Source organism: Ceratina calcarata, unplaced genomic scaffold, assembly GCF_001652005.2.
Source record: "Ceratina calcarata isolate Rehan_Ccalc_2016 unplaced genomic scaffold, ASM165200v1 scaffold576.2, whole genome shotgun sequence".
Taxonomy (NCBI): Eukaryota; Metazoa; Arthropoda; class Insecta; order Hymenoptera; family Apidae; genus Ceratina; species Ceratina calcarata.
This window is the reverse complement of record NW_017176973.1, coordinates 366,623-386,103: the sequence shown is the minus strand read 5'-3', so window position 1 is coordinate 386,103 and position 19,481 is coordinate 366,623. Positions and strand designations below refer to the sequence as shown.

The 19,481-nt window shown below is 37.7% G+C and overlaps 1 protein-coding gene across 1 annotated transcript in view; it reads right to left on the bottom strand.

Moving 5' to 3' along the window:
- The window catches only part of Nmdar2 (glutamate ionotropic receptor NMDA type subunit 2), a 198,351-nt gene that overhangs the window by 2,833 nt on the left and 176,037 nt on the right, over positions 1-19,481 (bottom strand). The window contains 6 exon segments of the mRNA XM_026817405.1: positions 250-709; positions 2,547-2,659; positions 3,603-3,742; positions 4,051-4,234; positions 5,541-5,688; positions 14,724-14,953. Coding sequence (XP_026673206.1) covers positions 250-709; positions 2,547-2,659; positions 3,603-3,742; positions 4,051-4,234; positions 5,541-5,688; positions 14,724-14,953 — 1,275 coding nt within the window.

Genomic DNA, 19,481 nt, shown 5'->3' with positions numbered 1-19,481 from the left:
GCATTCTTCGAAATTTTGAAAGAAAGAAAAAAATTTGTAATTTATATAAGCAATCTTTTAGCAATAATAAAAGAAAATTTACATCACGATCACATGTGGTCACTGAATAAAAAAGCAAAGTTTCTACTACAATATTCCTTCATTATCAGAGTCATTTTGCTTAATTATCTCACAATTTAACTTATGGTCCTGTCTATTCTCCAAACACTTAATAATAAGCTCTCCGGATGATGGAAGACGTGGGAGAACTTGCTCCCAGAGATTAGACGAGTAACTCTAGTTCGGGAACTTCGATAACGAGCCACGAATACATAATGCGTACTCATTAAGTGCGATAAACCGTTCCGAGTTCCGTCGTAAGCATAATGGTAAACTAGCAATTCCGAGGCCAACAGAACGGGCGCATGCCATTTGTCACGCTTACCCGCTGATGACCGCCTCGATCCCCTCGGCGACGCTGCTCTTGTTGAATTTCTTCATGTACGTGTGCATTTCTTTGAAGTACTTCGCCAGGGTGCTGTCTGTGTGGCTCCACGGTATCGTACCGAACTTGAACATAGGCTTGTGGGACATCGGCTTGGCCAGGCGGAGATCGTCGATGCCAGTGAACTCGTGAAACTCCTCTCTCGTTATCATAAAGGCGGCCAGGTTGGCAGTGTAAATGGCGAGAAATACCACGGCGAACAACGCCCACACGTTCGTCATGAATCTATATCACGCAAACACAACCAATTATTTAAACAAAATTAAACTCTGATACAGATGATTGATTCATTGTTCTCAGAAGAATACACTGAGGGCAAACGTCAGTTCATATTCTACATAAATAATAAAAAGATTTTAATTGGATATACAAATTATATAACTAGAAATTGTGTTTCACGATTAAAATTGAAATCTCTTCGCCTGTGCATAATTTAAATGTCACTACTGAATGTGGCTTACTAGTAATTATTAGTTTGAAAGACTTCATGCATACGTCGGATCCGCAGCGATCTGACTAATTACTCCAAAGTCAAAATCAGTTACTATCGTTTCTCTATGCCAAAGCACAATTCTCCACGGTAATTACGGCGCCAACACACAGGAAGCGTCAACGTGGACCGTGAAACTTTAATACTGGCAGATAAACAGGATCTCGGACTGAATACGAGGTGGTCAGTTTGATTCGCATCGCGCGCCCAAATACGCATTATACGCGAACCTAATCGGTAAACCGTGCAGAATTAATCTACCAATATCGCGAGAGATCACGTTTGTACGGATTTGCCAATACGGATAGAAGCGTGAGGATCATCCTAGCGTGATGCTCTCATTATTATAGCTTCTATAATTGAGAGTGCAATACTAAATGAGGAAAATACTGTTTCAATGAACCACACGAGACTCTCTAATTATATTCAAAATTCATTTCACTGCGTTTCTATTCAACAAATCAATTTTGGCATAATTCATTAAATTCATGAAAAGAATTCTTCATTTATTATAAATTAATAGAGAAAATTACTTTCTACGTGTGCGCTTTATTAATAAAACAAGCAGAATAATTATAGAGATAAAACAAGCAGAATCATTGTAATTGTACATATTTCAATAGAATGGATGATTATTCAATGAATATTTATATAATACTAATACATTTATTATTTCAAACATCATTTCTTTTTTATTCCTCTTTAACTATACTATTCTGATCTAATCGATTCTATATTATCTTCTTATCTTTTCCTCATTTCAAAAGAACAGTTTCTGATAACAGAACTTTTATTACTTGAATGTGAGATGATCTCTTTGAAAGTGGCGGACGTCCGCCTCTGGTAATTCATTGCGTGGGGGATTAAGTGAAACGTGAAAAGGGTGCTTTTGAATTCGCCGCTTGACCAGTTCGCGAAAATAAAGTGTTCATTTTTCATGGATAATGCTGCAGCTGGGTACGGTTTCTTGGCACGAGAACCTCGCGCTGTACATAATATAGAATCACGTACATAACGTATCCGAGTCATAATCTCATGATAAAATATAACCGATTTAAATTACGACCAGACCTGTTATTGTTTACTTTGTACTGGATTCCTAAGTAGAATTCCAAATTTTCGTTCATGAATAAATTATTGAAATATTACGCATTGAATTGTGTACTTTATGTTCGAGTATCATAAATATATTTCAGTAGGCGCTGAATTAATTTTCTTACAGCACACTGGCCATTTCGTTAACATAAAACGAATCAGAAATTTCACATAAATATTCGATTGAATATGAAAGACTTCCAGTCAGAAGCGAGTAGAGGAAACGAAGGGCAAAACGAAGAGAGGGAAGATGAAAAAAAAGGAGGCAGCGAAAAGTGAATTCGCAAATCATGCAAATGTAGATTTGCCAGCGACAAGCGCATTTATGACGCGTTCTTTTTGATCCCGTTTCTATTCCACCGCGTCGGAAAAAAACACGTTAACCAGATATTCGCCAGGTCTCCTTCTCGCCGTGCCAGCCGTATTCGACGATCCACGAGGAAGATTTTTAATTCCGATGGAAATTGTTTTACCAACCTGGATGTGAATCCTCTGGGAGAATCGATATGGACGGCTGCCTGAAATAATACGGCCCAAACCAGCCAGTACGTCCGACAGAAGGAGAATCGATGGTTAGGCGACGGGTTCTTCTGCAACCAATCGAAACCACCCTCGTTCAAGGGCGATCAATTCGTCTCGCTTTTTTAGTAATAATAGCGACACGACGTTGCAATAATAAGAAAATATCCTATTCTACGGTGTGAAAAGTGAAACACATAAATCATGTTGTATAATTAAGTAAAGAGAGTACTCTGTGTAACTGAAGAAAATGATAACATCAGACGTGTAACAAATTGATTAAGTTTTCTAGATTGTATTTCGTTTGTTAAAACTCGTATTTATTTGTTATTTGTTCTGTACACTAAACACATAATTTTACACATTTCCCATGCAGTTGCTACAACGTTCGTACGATATTCAGTTTCCTGTCGTAATTGTAGAGTTAATAATAAAACAAAGGATAAACAGAGCAAAAGCAAATGCAATTTTTTTATGAGCATCACTGAGAATTTCCTTTCCAACGAAATTCTCTGCATGCAATTAAATGATACAGTTTTCCTGGTTATTCGGCCACAGATTTACCAACGTTCTTTATGCAACTATGATTAAAACGAGACAACGATTCGATGATTTAACTGAAATAAAGATTGAATCATAGAAGTAATCAAATATTAAATATAACGCTTCATATTTTTCTCTTCTTGTGCTATGTACAAACTCCATCGATTCGTTGGAAAGGTAAACAATACGTAGAGGTAAACAATTGGAAATAATGCTCGTGCAGATTGAACGAAATTGCAATCACGATCTCAACAATCGAGGAAAGGTACAGTGTTTTTAGAGTTTTTATAAACGAATGAAACTGCGTTTCACGATGCTTTGTCGTGAACTTGTTGGTTGTCCATCAATCATGGTGCCGTGTCATTGTAAATTAACGAATATTGTATGACCGGGTAATGTGCACTATGGGAATTTCGTGCTCCGGAGGCGAGAAAACATACATTAGGTAATAAGAAGCGAAATTAATAATACCGGTTTCTGCGCAGCGCCTGAAGGGTTTACCTTCATGTTGAAACCGGACGGTGACAACCATTCGAATAGCAGTATCATAACAGTGGCCGCGTGTATGGCGACGATGCCGACTAGCATCCAAGACGCGGTGTCGAATGGTTCTGGAAAACGATAATCAAACAGTTGCTCCATGAAGCCATTTATTTTTTATATTTTCTACTAAAAACTACCAAATTTGAACGAAATTTAGGTTTTTATGAGCAACATTCATTATCTACATTGAATCCCAAAATTATTTAACCCTTTCGCTACTACGGGCGACTATAGTCGTTCAGCGGAAGTATCGTGGCGGAGAACCCGCCCGTAGCGAAAGGGTTAAGAAAGATAAATATCTTTCTGTTTCTATGTTTCGGAAGTTACAGAAATATTATTCAATGTTAAATATTTTAAAAAATTTCTGGAATCTCACCAAGGAAGGCAGTGGGAGATATAATACCAGTCCTCTTTGCAACCACAATCGCGATGCCAGTTTCCATGTATGGCACCGTGAAATCAACCACGGCTTCTCTTTCCGCGTTAATCATTAGAGACGTCATCACCATGTCCGTCTTTCGATTCACGAGGTCAGCTATCAGACCGTTCCATTTTCCATTCTGTAAAAAATAAAAGAAGAAAGCGTTATAATAAATCCTGATCGGGCAAAATTCAAAGCTCATCATGAATCGACGTGTTCGACTTATAGAAAATTAATGCATACGCTGCATAAATTATTCAACTGCACGTACATATTTGATCTCATACTGAATACCATAAGCCGTATAGTCGGAATCAGTCGAGACAAATCGAAAGTAAAACACATGAGGATAAAATTGACCTAAATAATTAAATATTGTGAGATCGAAGGATTATTGTATTGAATGAAAAATTGCAGATTAATTATTTTTAGAGATTATTTTCTCTTCGTGAACTTTACTTGAGTTGCACTTTATTCATTTCTAAGTTATATATCAAGATCTGGTAATTTTTAATTCAATACTTATGGTATAATGCGCAAAGCGTGTATTATGCCATATCAATCATTTTAATTCGATTCGCAGTAAACGTGTGATTGAGCAGCATACGAACGCGTACGTATTCAAATGTACCGAATGAGAGAGTACTATACTTTGCCGGCTTGTTACGGCCCAATTGTTCATTCCTAGTGCCGGATTCTGGGTTAATGGACGACGCGGTGGTTGCAATTACGTGTGAAATTAATCTATATCGCCGTTAGGTATCGATACGTAACGCCAGCTATTAAAGCCTAAAAGCTGCGGATTAAATAAGGTCACTTGATACCGACTTTCAAGACGTTCTCCCTTTATACTAATTCCTCAATTATTGATACTAATACTAACCCTCCATTTCCCAGGGATTGAGATTTCTCAATTGGTTTTATAGGAAACGATTGTACGACCAATTAACGCTTATAATGGAACGCTGTCACTTCAATTTTACGTTTTTCAAGACATTTCTTTACGCGAACTTAATTGCGAACGTACACTGCTAAAAGCGAATAGTAATATCGATGGATGTATAACAATCATTTCAAAGACATTATTATTAACCAAATTATGGCTCTAAAGAAATTTAATATGCAAATTACACACAATTTGTGATAAAATGTTATCAAGGGGTTCTTATGATAAAATGTTAAATTACATATTTTGCATAACATCTCATGAATACATTATAAATATCTTGTGAATATAATATTAAAGAAGAAAGCATTTATTTGAGAGAACTTCTGCATGCAAAACGTCTTGTTCAATTCAAGTCATATTTCATTGCACTACGACATAGATAATATCGTGTAATTAGTTATTTTTGAAATTTTACGATATGCAGTTTCGCTCGAGCAAATCAGATCATACGTTTTCGAATTAAAATTGAATTATTGTTAATCGGGATAAAGCTCACCTCTAACGTGCCCCATTTGCCGTCTTCCACTCTAACGAGCTCGTAAGTGAAGCCGATTTCTTCGGAGAACTTCTGAAGCAGGTCGATGCAGAATCCGCTGCAGCATTGATAGAAGCTCTCGTTCTTCTGTGCCGATTGAAGGTCCATCCTGAAAAACGAACGACACGGTTGAACATCACGGTCCACTTCTTCCCGGGCACGTTTCAATTGCGATTCCTTGCCCTTACACAAGCTGAGAGGATCATTTCTACGGTAAAATACTTTGATCATTTTCTTGTAATCAGACTGCGAAACGGAGGACGATCCCCGATTTCAGTGTTACACGATTAATAGATCTAACAGTTCCTGTCACGAACGACGATCATTTATTCCAGTTTGGAGTTTGGAGAGATGGAAGTTCCTCGAAACGTTTTCATGCGAACGACAAGCATTAAATCATACGTTCTATTGAAGATTCTACAGTCTTTTATATAGAAATTAAATAATATAGTACATACAAAAATAGGTAACAAAATTTTGCAAAGAAATATTGTAAATAATAATAATAATTGTAATGTTTGAATTATGCTTCTGTAGCCTAAACATGACGTTGAGTGTTCGTGCAGCGGGGGCTAACTTTCTATAATGCTGCTCGAATTCACTCGATCTCGGTTTACGCCGCGCGGAGCCCGAAACAACTGGATTAACGTCGTTTCCGGGGAAGTCTAGCAATCTGGCTTGAACGCGAGTCGGATCGTTTACTCTGGTCACACCTGCGCGTGACAAACCCGGTCCCATTCTTCGTGTACAATTCCCGCAACCACTAGATAACGCTCGTTTTACCAGCCCTCATCCAAGGATGTATTGCTGGGGCAATCAATACGAGGTCTTTTGCATCTCAAACAGATTTATCTCATTAGGGTATTACTGCGGATGTGCCAGTTATTGCTGATACTCATAAAATCAATAAAAACAGTTTATTTATTATCCATATATTATATTTCAATGAACTATAAAATATTTTAAATATGACTAATTATATCTAAAAAATATATCTTTTCTTAAAAATTAATGATAAATTTTCTATTGTCATTTGTATTTCAACTTGAATGAAATCTCGATACATTTGGTTAAATGCTAGTNTAATCCAAAGACGAAAATAGTTAAAAAATTATTATATGAATTTTATAATTTCTGTATTTACACTTTTATATATTATTTTATAGTTGAACAAGTAATCGATTATTTTACGAATAAAACTCGAAACTTTGTGTAATCCTGAAAAATAGAACGTAACCCAAATTCCAAGCATTATGAGATAATTGCAGTAAATTTCGAGAGTACAATAAACGGATAGAGACAGATGTACCTGGTTATAAATGTCGTGTTTTCACGGTAATAACGTATATTTTACAGTGCCTTTGCACGGGCGATATGCACGGGAGAAGAACGTAAGAGCATCGATTTTCCCTGAACTCAAAGACATTCGCCAAGGTCCGCCTATATTTCACGATTCTCTTGCCAGTAAAATTTACCTAATGTAAATACATCGGCGTAGTTTTATGTGCACGGCACGTGTATGTGTGGTACGTAGGCGTGCTGACAGGAAGTAACAGACGGTTGCTGGAGGCAAGTTGTGTGCGCGGTACCTCAGCAAAGAACCCTTTATGTATTGGCGGCGCACTTTCCCTCCCGTCATAAAAGTTTACGACGTTTTCTAGGGGTTAAACCCTCGAAGGTTTTCTGTGAATCGGTGCTTCTTTGAAACCTGCACCGAATAGAACGTGGTTCTACACTTTGTCACTATAATTGTCTACTTATACCTGATTTTATATTCATTTAATGGAGGGGTTTAATTTTTTTTTTTAATAAAAGCAACTTTTCGTTAAAGACAATATATATATATGATAATAAATGAACTATGCTTTAAGTCGGAGATATTTTTATATCGATTGCTATTGCACTGGACATTTATGAAGTATTAGAAGGATAGTGATAGTAGATACGGATAAATTGGGAATCCTGCAGATTTTTCTTCCCCTTGGATGTAAGAAAATATGACAAGGAAGCTGCTACTCGAGACGGATAAGGTGAATTCCATTCCAACCAGTAGATTCATCTCCCCATTCGCTGGCACGTCCGATAAATTGGTTTTCAAATTGAAATTTGACCGGAACCGACGAAATTCTGGAAACCCTATTCAAATCCACCAATCCATTTCAACGTTTAATGAAGGAACAGTTGGGTAAATGCACGGGGCGTCTTCAAAGTGCGGTGGCTGCCTATCCAATTCGCGTTCTCGTAAAAAAGGAAGTGGGAGCAGAATGTAATAAGTTACGAAGGTGCAGGTGAGTAAATTCTCACGGACGAAACGCACCCCGACTGGAGCGCTCTGATACCGTTACCGTGTTGGTAACTTAATTCATTCGCGGGATTGAAATCTCGTTCTAAAGTAAGTGCAGGTCGGCCAGCATTCTTCTATAATGCCGAGAGAAATTGTATTCAGAAATTTAAGGTTCAATTAAATTCTTTTTTATCTATTTTATTGTGGAAGTCGGAGTTGCGAGAAAGATCTCGGAGTGCGAAATTTCATGCGGGTAACTCGATTAAGGTCTCGATGGGCCTGGGGAAACTTGAAATCCGGTTAGCCGAGCGAAACGTGGCCTGACAAGCTGGACTGACATCGACGAAGTTCGTTAGAACTAACCGAAAATCGGGGAACTTTGTCCGAGAACGTTGGAACTACTCGAACCCTGACAATTCACGGTACATTTAATCGCGGTATATCTGTAACAAGTACTGTCGGTGGTCGAAGAAGATGGTCAACCAATTCAGTCCAAATCTGAATTTGACGCCTAAGACAATTCGCGTAACCAGTTTCTACTAAAGGAAATATTGATGAGTTTCTTTCAAAAAATCTAATGACGTTCAATAAAACCTTTAAGAACAGAAGAGATATTCTCATATTCTAATGTTTTATATTTTGTACAAGCTTGGAGAAATATATACAAGAATCGAAAGATTTAATTAATTTATTTACTTATTTGCTTACTTGTATGAAAGCATGAAATTCGGCGAAAATTAATCTTTTCCTTCATACAATTGCAAACGTATAAACGCTTTAATCTTCGACACCCTTGCATCGATCACATTACTGTCTCTCCTAAATGATGTTTACGTAACCCGGAAACCACACAAAACAGTTGATTGCGACTCGGAGTGCGTGCGAAATTACGACCGCTTCGTTTGTAGTACGTGTAGCCACCAGAGATTATTTAATAAACGGCATAATGAGGATTTGCAGTTTTACTCGGTTTTCATCATTAGTCTCCTTTGATTTTAACTGGCTTGCATACTTACTTGAATTAATAGCAATTTTATATACTTACTATGATAAAGATAGTACGTACATTAAATTATTATAAAATACTTCTAGTATTTTCCCACTTGCCATAACATAAACCTGTTGTGAAACCAAAACTAATGTAGTTTAAAAACACTATATCGTTTTTGACGTACAAATGAAATTAAAAACATAACGGAAGGAGCACTTGCACTAGCTGAAAAATTGCTTTGAATGATAATATTTTTATCTTATCTCCTGCACGGAGACAGGTTCTAAGAATATTACGTTGAAAGTGTTCCCTAGCGAACAAGAGTAACTTTTTTATCTAAAAGATGCGTTCACCTTTCGATTTCCTTGGCCGTGTTTGCGCAGTTTTTTCCTATCACTTTCCGCTGAGGGAACCGCGCTGCATCAGCGTAAATTGTATTGGGCGGTGCATCGAAACAGCCGAAAAGAGTTTCAACTTGGAAACTTCTTTACTACTTACAGCTGGGACCACGCCGTCGCATCGAGACTTCTCATAACCATCGTCAACGTGAACTACTTCTGCCATTTTGATACACGGTCAGAAACAAAATAATCCGCCGATAATTAGTTCCACAGTTTTGACATCTTACAAATGTACGTAATTATTTTAATTAATTTCGTTCACTCACCAAGTTATGAATTTTTATTTTGGCTAATAGTGATTAACACTAAAATAAATTATTAATCCAAGTTTGTAATAATTTTAGTTACGTAATCGCTACAATCATATCATGTAAAAGTGCTCGTGTGTTTGTTAAAAAGCCTGCGTTTTCAACAGTCATTATGTAGAAATAATAGACAAAAAATTTGAAATTGATTTACATACTTTTTGAAATCATTTATTTTATGATGAAAGTATTAAACATCACATCACATCAATAAGATTAATAAAATAAAATCAATATTTTATCAAAGATAGAGAGGTCAATATTTTATCAAACGACAACTAAAAAGTATTAATCATCGAATGAAGAGAAATCCAATTCAATCCCTGTGACGATTCTTAGATCCGAGTATTTGTCCCAATGACACGTTTCCTCGATGCTGGCTGTACCATGGATTATAATGTGAGTTAGAAATAGCAAGGGGTGAAATCGAGCTACACCGTGGATTCGGATGGGTTTTTGTGTAAGCGGCACGCAATCCTCTCGTGGCAGAGGCACTTTCGTGAATCGAGTCCGCGGATTACCCCGATGGGAACACCACGGACGGGGATTAAAGTCACCGTCAGACCACTCGTCCCGTCGCTACGAAAATTAACGTACTTAATGATATCCGTCCACTTCTGGTTTGAGCTCCTCGACAAATTACCAGAAAATAAGGAATTAATAGTGATTGAATACATTAAGAGAAATAACTTATTTTTATGCTGTTGATCAAATGGTCTTCTAGTATTTATAATAACGTGTTAATATGGTGAATGAATATAATTTACGAATCAATGTATAAAATGAATCAATAAAAAATATTCTTTATCAATTTATTTTAAAAGTTACTTTCCAATCCGACTATTGACACAATATTTCTCTCTTCATTTTATTTGTCCTTGTTTTTGAATCTCAGTTGTCTCTCAAGCTTATAAATACAACAACAAAATATTGTTTAATATGTCACTGTCACAAGGAGGATATATAAAGTGAATTCACTATATAAATTTCAGTTAGCTGTAAAAAAAAATGAAGAACAATATGCGGACAGGAAGAGGAAAGTGCTTGGAACAAAACAATGGACGTTACGAGAATTACACTTTTATGTATGGAATTTTTGAAATACCACGTGTTTACAAAGTGGACTGTTTTTGTCACAGAGATGAAGATTAAAACGAAATTGGTGAAAGGTGAAAAATTCAAGGTTCGCCGCGAATTCCGAATCGAGGCAATCCCGTCCTGGATTTGTCGCTGTCTTTGTTCGGCTCTGTCCGCTTCCCATTTTTATCATGCTCTATGATGAGTCAGCTCGAGTATTTTTCTCCACTCAATTTCACCGGAGAATTCCACGACGATGGTAGTGGTGATGATGCATGCGACATTTGACGCGTCCGCAGGGAATGCGACACGAGAACGAAGCTTTTTTTCTATTAAAGTAATTCGAACGGAAATGGAAAGCGTGACGTTCTATTGAATAAAACGGCTTTCCGCTGAATTAAATATCGAATGCGAACTTGACCTAATTTATTTCCATCGAGGCTAACCAACGTGCATAAGAATCGGATATTAAGTATTAAATACAGAATTTTGTTGTTGTATCAATTTTGTACATTTAATCACAAGAACATTTGCGCAAAAATTTCTCTTTTACGTGGCTTTAAAATATATGCGAAGTATTCTCTACCAAGGAAGAATAACGACCCAAGAGAGAGAGTTCTACCTTACTTTATCTGAGACGCACTGACGCAACAGTATTTTGTATAAAAACGTATTTTCCCCTCGCTTTAATTTTCTCAACACTTTTTACTGAAGCCGAGAGGGAAGTCCATTTTCAGGTCGGATGGCATCGAATTAACGTCTGAAGACTTCGCGATGCTCTTTCGTCAACTTTATCTCGTCTCACGGATCCGTTTCCGAACGCTCGTATTTTTATTTTTCCCTCCACTACGCGCACAATCGGCCGCGCTACGAAGACCGAGTTTCCCTCCTCTCACTAAGGAAATGTGAACGGAAAAGTGGAGGAATCGATTTTACTCTTTTACGAGCCTCGGGTACGTCGTGAGCACGATTGAACAAGAGGCGAGGGCGTTCGATTACCTCAAAAGAACTATGGACAAGCGAAACCTCTGCTCTTGAAAAACGTTTCCCATTCGTTCGACTGTTTTCCTCCTGCTGCTCACCTCTCTGATGTATTCCATCTTCCATCTTTACATAGGTCAACGACCGGATTTATTCCAATGAGAAGTCGAAGTCGAAAGATAAAATCTCTGGTTTCAAAACCAGGGCTTTTATTTAAAAGTCTAAATATATCCATTTAGATTTATTTAGATTACACAGCTTCTAAATTGTTTTCAGAACGAGAGACTGAAATTCATACATCAGTTTTCAATATGGAAATGAAAAAAAATAATAAAAGAACGTAAGCAAATATTTGAATCAATTTGGAAATTGTAGTCGGTACCCAGTGTATTTGGCGTGTAGATATTTTTATTTGGGAACCATTTAATATCGCAAGTTTTTCAGTAACGCCCAATGCGCGCAGCTAGCTCTGAGCAAATACGCTCGTACAACCGATCATAACCGTAACTCGGACAATTTTAAAACCCTACCGTGCCCCGACCCTTTCAATTATAGCGATTCCATCGCTGGCCTCGAGCGTTCGTTCAACTGAGCATCTCGATCTTCTTTTTCTCTCAAAAGAACAGAATGCATTTTCTTTTCTGTGCTTACGCGGGACAAGCTTCTCTGCTAATCGGAATTTTTAATTATACCCCGACGGAGGAATAATCTGCGAGCTGCGATTTTCCTACTCCTCCCGTGTCTCGTTCACTAATTATCCGAGCTCCGCGCGAAATAACGCAATTCACCCCAAGCCCTGTTGCCGGTCGATGATAAGGATTAATTTTTCGAAAGAGAACGGAACTCCGTAAATTGTTTCTGTTTCCCAATTAAGTTTGGTTCACGGTAGATTGTTCCACGGAATGGTTTTCTTAATGAAGAACAACACAAATTGAGAATTATTGAAACGAAGCAATTATTTTTAAATTGTTCCAGTGAAAACAAGAAGTGTGAGATGCACCTTGGAAAAGTGAATTAAACTCTTTTACATTAAACAGTGTAATGTATTAATATGAAAGAAAAGGGACTCGTATTTGAAATGTTGCAGAATTCTTAATTCCGTACAAATCAATTGTACAGTCTAACGTGATTTATTTTCATATCTAATACGTATTAATTGTTTGGACCAAAATCAATCATAATACTTGTATTATAATAATGATTCAATGGATCAACACATTTTATTTCACGTCTACAAAATCTCCTGTCTATCAATGTGTCGTACGACGTCGACGCCGAGACTTTCTTACATACTTCACATGCTTAAAACACGCCGCGGCAAGCGGTGGCACGCGCATTCGCGAGAGGAACTCGCGTGGAAAATTGATTCGCGCTTAATCCGCGTCCTGAATTTCGACCTGGTTTCACGCACGATGCTCGCCGTCTCGCATACTTCCCCGAGAGGAATTTCAATTTCTGAAAACGTTCCGCTGTCGACTGGTTACCCTCGAATTACTACATGGTTCGATTCTCAAGTCGATCACGTGCGCGGTATTTTATATTTCTAAATTCTTAGGAAGTAGCCATTGGAGATGGATCCATTATCCGTTCCAATAACGTCGAAAATTGTGAGATACTTTTTGATAACATTTTAACTTTACAAGGCATGTTACTCGATGTCTACAATACATCGCAAAAATATAATGTATGAAATCTTAAAAAAAATTGATCTAATTGATAAATTCATAGGAGGAATTAATTATTTAATCAATCTTATTATCAGTGGCAATAATGCTTGAAAAAAACTGAGCAAATATTGAGAATTTCTTTATATTTATTTTTATAACGATGTAATTTTTATATTCTATATAATCCATTGTCAGGACTTGAAGTTTTTAAACAAACGTTTTAGTAATATGCTATGAAATGAATTTATACAGCATTGTTCGTGAGGAACGAAACATAGAGTCGATGAAAAGTGGTGAGCAATCCTCATCGCGACAATGAGGCAAAAGGACAGAGGATAATTCCTGGGAGTCGTACAGTCGCTACCCAAAATTGAATTCTCCTTGCAGAATTTCGAGGCGCGAACCGTGAAGCTACGACCTGCAAATTATATTCTCGCGTCTATTGTTTCGCGTTTCTATGTAGCGCGCGTGTCTCAGTTTTACGGTCGCAAGCCCGGAAAACTGTGATTAGTGGAAACAGGGGATGAGTGGTATGAATATACTGAAATTAATGGAACAGTTGCTTTGTTCTACACAGGTTTCAACAGAGTGTCTCTTGCTAATTAACGCGTGAGAACCTAAGCAGTAAAGTAACGCAGTTTTCACAGCCGGAATTTCCATTTAGAAATCTGTGTCAAATTATTGCAAGGTTGAGAAATTAAAACCTTGGGGAGTTTTAAATTAAAAATAATGAAGCTGATATCGCATGTTTAAAAATAAACGTTCTCTCACTCAAATGATGTATGTACTTAGTGGTTCAGTACGTCAAATCATTAACATTCACAGAAATAAATGGAATCCGGCGGATTGACTCGAATCCGGCAGATTGAGGCAACTTCGTTGAAAGCACTAACTTCGCTCAAGTGCTGCACGTAAGGGCAAGCGAAAAAGCGTCGTGTTTCTCTGTAACGACTAACGACGTTATACATGTTGCGAACCAGTCTATCGGGAGGTATATTCCAAACTGAGGGGTAGTAAATAAATCGCTTGAGCTGGCCCTTCTGGGAAGCCAAATAAATTACTGTTTATTCCCACGAAAAAGATCTTTATGAATTACAGTTCCATTACTTCCTGTATTCCCGAACTTCTAGCCAGAGAAAATAAACTGAAAACAAACGTTTTATAAATTATAATAAGAACATAAAAAGTGATTATTGGATCTAAATCATAAAAAATCATAAAATAATGCCTCGTTCAACGTAGATTAGCTTCTATATTAAAATATTTTATCACTTCATTTGTATGATTAAACAAGAGTAATTTTTTATCAATCTTTTTTTCGTATAGTTTAAGAATTCTATCCTTTGAGGGAATGTTAATCTTTGATATAGCCATGGAAACGATTTTCCAAATGCACGCGAACTTTTCGTACAACTCGATGGGAATTTGTTAGACTTACTCGACCATGTCGGAATCCTTGGCCACTCGACAGTGAACGCCACGATCCACCAGACATTTCCCGCTGACGGGATCTGGCGGTGCGAGGTTGATGTAGGGCGGTTCCTCCAGGAAAGTTATTTTCAAATAAAACTTCTCAGGCACTCCTTGAGGTGGCGTGTGGGTGTTCCCTGGCCAGACGATGTCCTTGATGTCCAACCCCTCCTTCTCCCAAGACTTCCAGACACCGATCTGTTGGCACAAATGAGGCGAAGGGTTGACAAATTGCTCGCGCATTTGTTTCTTTGCATGGTCACATTTATTTCTTTGCGTCAGCCATTTCAGTGTTAACAAACACGATCAATTACACAGTTTTCTATTCTTGGACTTACGTTTTATTTATTCTCCACGTATTATCATAGTTAATTAACTAGAATTTGAACAAACATGAAAATGAATAATCATTTCGCTTTAAGAAGATTTTCAACGTAGTTTAAACAATATCTCGTACTTATTCGAACTCATGTAGTCAAGTATTCATAACAAATTGATCACCCGTACACTGTGATTTATATTTCCACTATAAAATGATTTACGACTTCCATCATATGACTAAGAGTGCAGGAATAAAGTAATAATACGTCCATCAAACACAAGGACACACCAATGAATAAATAAATTATAATTTAACAATGCATATAATAGCCGTTACTGAAAGTAATAGATGCTTAAGGACAGCTGTTTCAAAGTGCCGAAGGTACGAAGCTGTAATATATCCTGAGCAGGCAACTAAAGAGCAGGGCTGTTGAATTTTTCGTACGGAGCGTCGATGGACTGAAGACAAAGTGGTGGTAAAATTGCGAGCGGAGCGTAAAAGCGTCGCACGCGACTTCATCCGCCGTCCCGTTTTACGAATATGTAATAGGGTGAGGAAGAGGACGTCTCCTGTATACCAACGGCCGACATTCGAATATTGGAATTCGATACAGATACAGGTCGAGCGTGTCCCGATGAAAATTCATTGCCGCCCTCGTCCCCCGCACTCCGCCGTGTCGTCGTCGTCTGAAGATGAGTCGCAATTTTTCATCCCCGATCGCACGGCTGGCGTGGAACGGCCGCCAGTCTCTCCCGTCACATTTTCATTAAATTCGATGTCGGTACTTTCTCCCGCAAAACGCCCGGCCCGATGTTATTAAAAACTTTGTTTCGATGTAACGAATTCGATATGAATGTACATTTCCTTGTCTTTATCTTTTTTCGTCAAAGTAGAGGCAGTGCAATTTCGTAATTCTGCGTACTGATTTAAATATTTTCATGATTTGTTTTTTAAATAAGACTGAATGACGAATTTATGAATAAAAACATGTAAAAATGGAATATAGAAATATTTGAATCTTATATATGTAACATATTTTTAATCCTGTATAACTGAAGAATTTACGATAGATTGAATAATCGTTTTTAATTGTTGAAGCTTGTTTGGTAATTAAAACTCAGCTGTGGCAAGCTGAAGTAAGAATAACTTTCACAATATGGTGCTTGAAGATAAGTACTCTTCTACAGTGGAGCAGTTGAATTGGTTCATTAGCAACAATCCCTAGCTTTCATGGAACACCTAATCCTCAATATTAGGGGGACTAAAGTTACTTTATTTTGCAGAGTAAAATAATTTGATCTCATTTCTAAATACACTACCAAACATTAGAACTTTTATTATTGAGAATGAAGTATAAAAATATGTAAATAAAAAACAGAAGGAAAAGGAGAGAAAGAAAAGTGTTTAGTTACATTTTATAAATGAATTACGATTCTTTATTTATACAGGATTTAAAATGACACTCATTATTTCTGAATATCAACAGTAATCATCGTAAATCATAGCTTATTAAAATTGACGCGTTTATAAACACCTGTTCCGAGCGCAGATGTCTGAAACGGTTAAATATCGCCGCTCGAAGATCTCCGGATAAAATTGAGATCGCAAGGCTCGAGGTACGGGGCGACCAACTTGGCTGCCGTTTCAGATTTACGAAATAACGTGCTCGCTGGCAGCCGCCAACGAGATTAATGGAAATAATGTTACGCGAGAAGATGTCTACGAGGGAAATACGTACATATTCGCAATATGTACCAGAAAGTAATGTCCTCTGTCAGCCGGCTTACTAAGTCGGCGAGGAAATAGCGAGGCACGACTGCGTGCAAACATGCATACCCACCGTTTCCCGATTTGATTAATACCCTTCGCGAGTGTATCATTTCAACTCCTATTCGAAGCTGAAGCAAATTACGTTCATTTCTTGCCGTGTCACCATTAGAATTGACGGCAGTTTCATTAGTAAAACTTTCAATTTTCCTAGAATTTTATACCCCGTTTTATGCATGCGATTAAAAATATTTAAAAAAACGACAAGCAATTGTGAACACAATTTAGTAAGTCGAGAGCTTATTATAATTTTAATAACCATTACCGGAAAAAAAGAGGGAAGTATAAGCTTGTCCAGAAGATTTTTCACTGAGAACATCGATTACCCCGGTTGGCCCGGCTTGCGAGTTCCGCTTACGTAACAAGCTCTAATGAAAGAAGAATTAATGATCCGCCCCTTAATCACGATCTTCATTATCGCGGAAACGCCGTTAACGAATCGTGTTGCATGTAAATACGAGCCGCTCCGTTCGGATTATCAGAAGTTGGCACGCCGGATCCTCGTAAGATCCACGGGTGTGAGTAATGAACCCGATCAATTATCGGGGTCCATTAAAGCCTGGTATCATGGCGAGCGATCGCCTAACAAACTGGATGTCTTTTAGGTGAGGTCTCTCGGATAAAGTTTAGATCAACAGGAAAAAGAACTCGAGAACTTTATTTAACTCTTCGCAGGAGAAATGCTTCCTATTGCTGCTTTTACTGAATAAAAAACGTTTCACATTTCAGCAACGCCCAACCGCTTCATAAATACAGAAACCTCTCTGAACGCTCTGAACTACCTTTAACATTTCCTATTTTTCAGGAAAAGTAGCTGTTTCTTTAGTTTCTAAAGCATACACGACCCATCAAAGTTGTTTAAAATATTAAAAAGATTTTAATCAAAAATAAATGAACAGTTCATAATTAAGAAATTTTATATCTAAGAAGAACAGTATAAAATTAATATGACACGACGTTATCTCAAGGAACACCTTCACAGGTTCCCAAGAAAATTACTTGCAGTTTTGCTAGCGAAATCGTCTCGCAGGGGCTTAGGGCTTCCACTAAAAGGCTCAACGTACCATCAACAGTGTCAATGGAACTTGCACGGAAGTTGTAGCGTACCGCACGATCTCGTTAGAAAGCCACTGTTAATCGCATTCCATTAACAGCTATATATTAGAGGCCGGAGTTACGGCTTGGTATTTAGCTTGTTTATTACCTCATCACACATCATGACATCCGATGTACGCCAAGAAACTTCTTCCCTTTAACCCCCTCGCGTGTTCGAGGTATTTGGAAGTTCAATTATCTGCGATGCGTTGCGTTGAATGCGACCGATAACGAAGCAACGTCCAGTTAGTGGACTATAAGCCAACCTGGTCAGACTGCTTTTACATCAAGATTATCCAGGAATACAGCGGATTAAGGCTGGACGATGGTTGTAATAGTATAATTTAACTAGATTTAGATCATTAAGACAAAATCTTATAATAGGATTTGGAGATAAATTAATATTTCTTAATAGTACAATTTATGAGCCTTATTATACAAAGATTTATGTAATGGAACAGAAGTAGGTGACTATGGTAAGAGCTATCGCGTGGAAAGATTTATCACTTTAGTAACTACTGAACTATTTCTAAGGCTTTTAGTCGAAGAAAGTTGGTCAGCTTTTAGATTTCAGAGCAGCCACGAGCTAATTTACAACCTTCTTGCGTTTCGCCACATCAAGGCTCGACATTTTTAATCAATTTTACACTGTATCATATTTCCTTTATGAAGTAATAAGTCCTAGCGAAATGAACTGTTATTTTATAAGGATAAAAAGTACTTAAATGTTTTTAGAGCTTTAAAGCCGTACCTCAATGCGCCATTGCATTTCCGATACATTGCACGAACGTAAAACGATTTCTTCGCTTAATCTGCTCTCTGCACATTCCTATACCTATTCTTTTATCTCCACTCGTAAATTATTGTCCTTCTCCCCCGAAACAGCCATGGATTAAAAGTTTATTGTTGTACGATTTTTATTGCAAGATTTTGTTATTTAATATGAGATGAATATCGAAGATGAAATATCGTAAGAGAATTGTTTATCAATCGATGAAGTTGTAGAACGTCAGGTGGATGGCAATTCATAGATGATTGCGACTGGGGATTGGAGGATCTCTGCCGGAAGTTTTCCAGATTAGAGGCAATGCTCTTCGGCGAGCATTTCTGTAACGATTATGAGAGGCGTTGTCGTGATTGGAACATCGCCAAACACACGGCAACCTCCATCAAGGACTGCCGGAAGTGCATTACTAAATACCTGACGATGCGAATGCCGCGGCGGCGTAATTACTAGTCCCCGACTTCGGGTGGGTACATTCGTACGAGCAAGCAACGTGATTATGTCGTTATGGCGGATGTGATTACAATTATCGCGAATACGGGACGTTCTATGTTTCCGGTCTGATCTTTGCGTTCATCTAAATTGCTTGAACATTTTGATCCGAGATGAGATCGCTACGTTTTAACAAGTGAAAATGATTCCACACTCGATTTCATGTATTAAAAGACGAGCAACAAGTACCTGCCTCCTTTCTATAT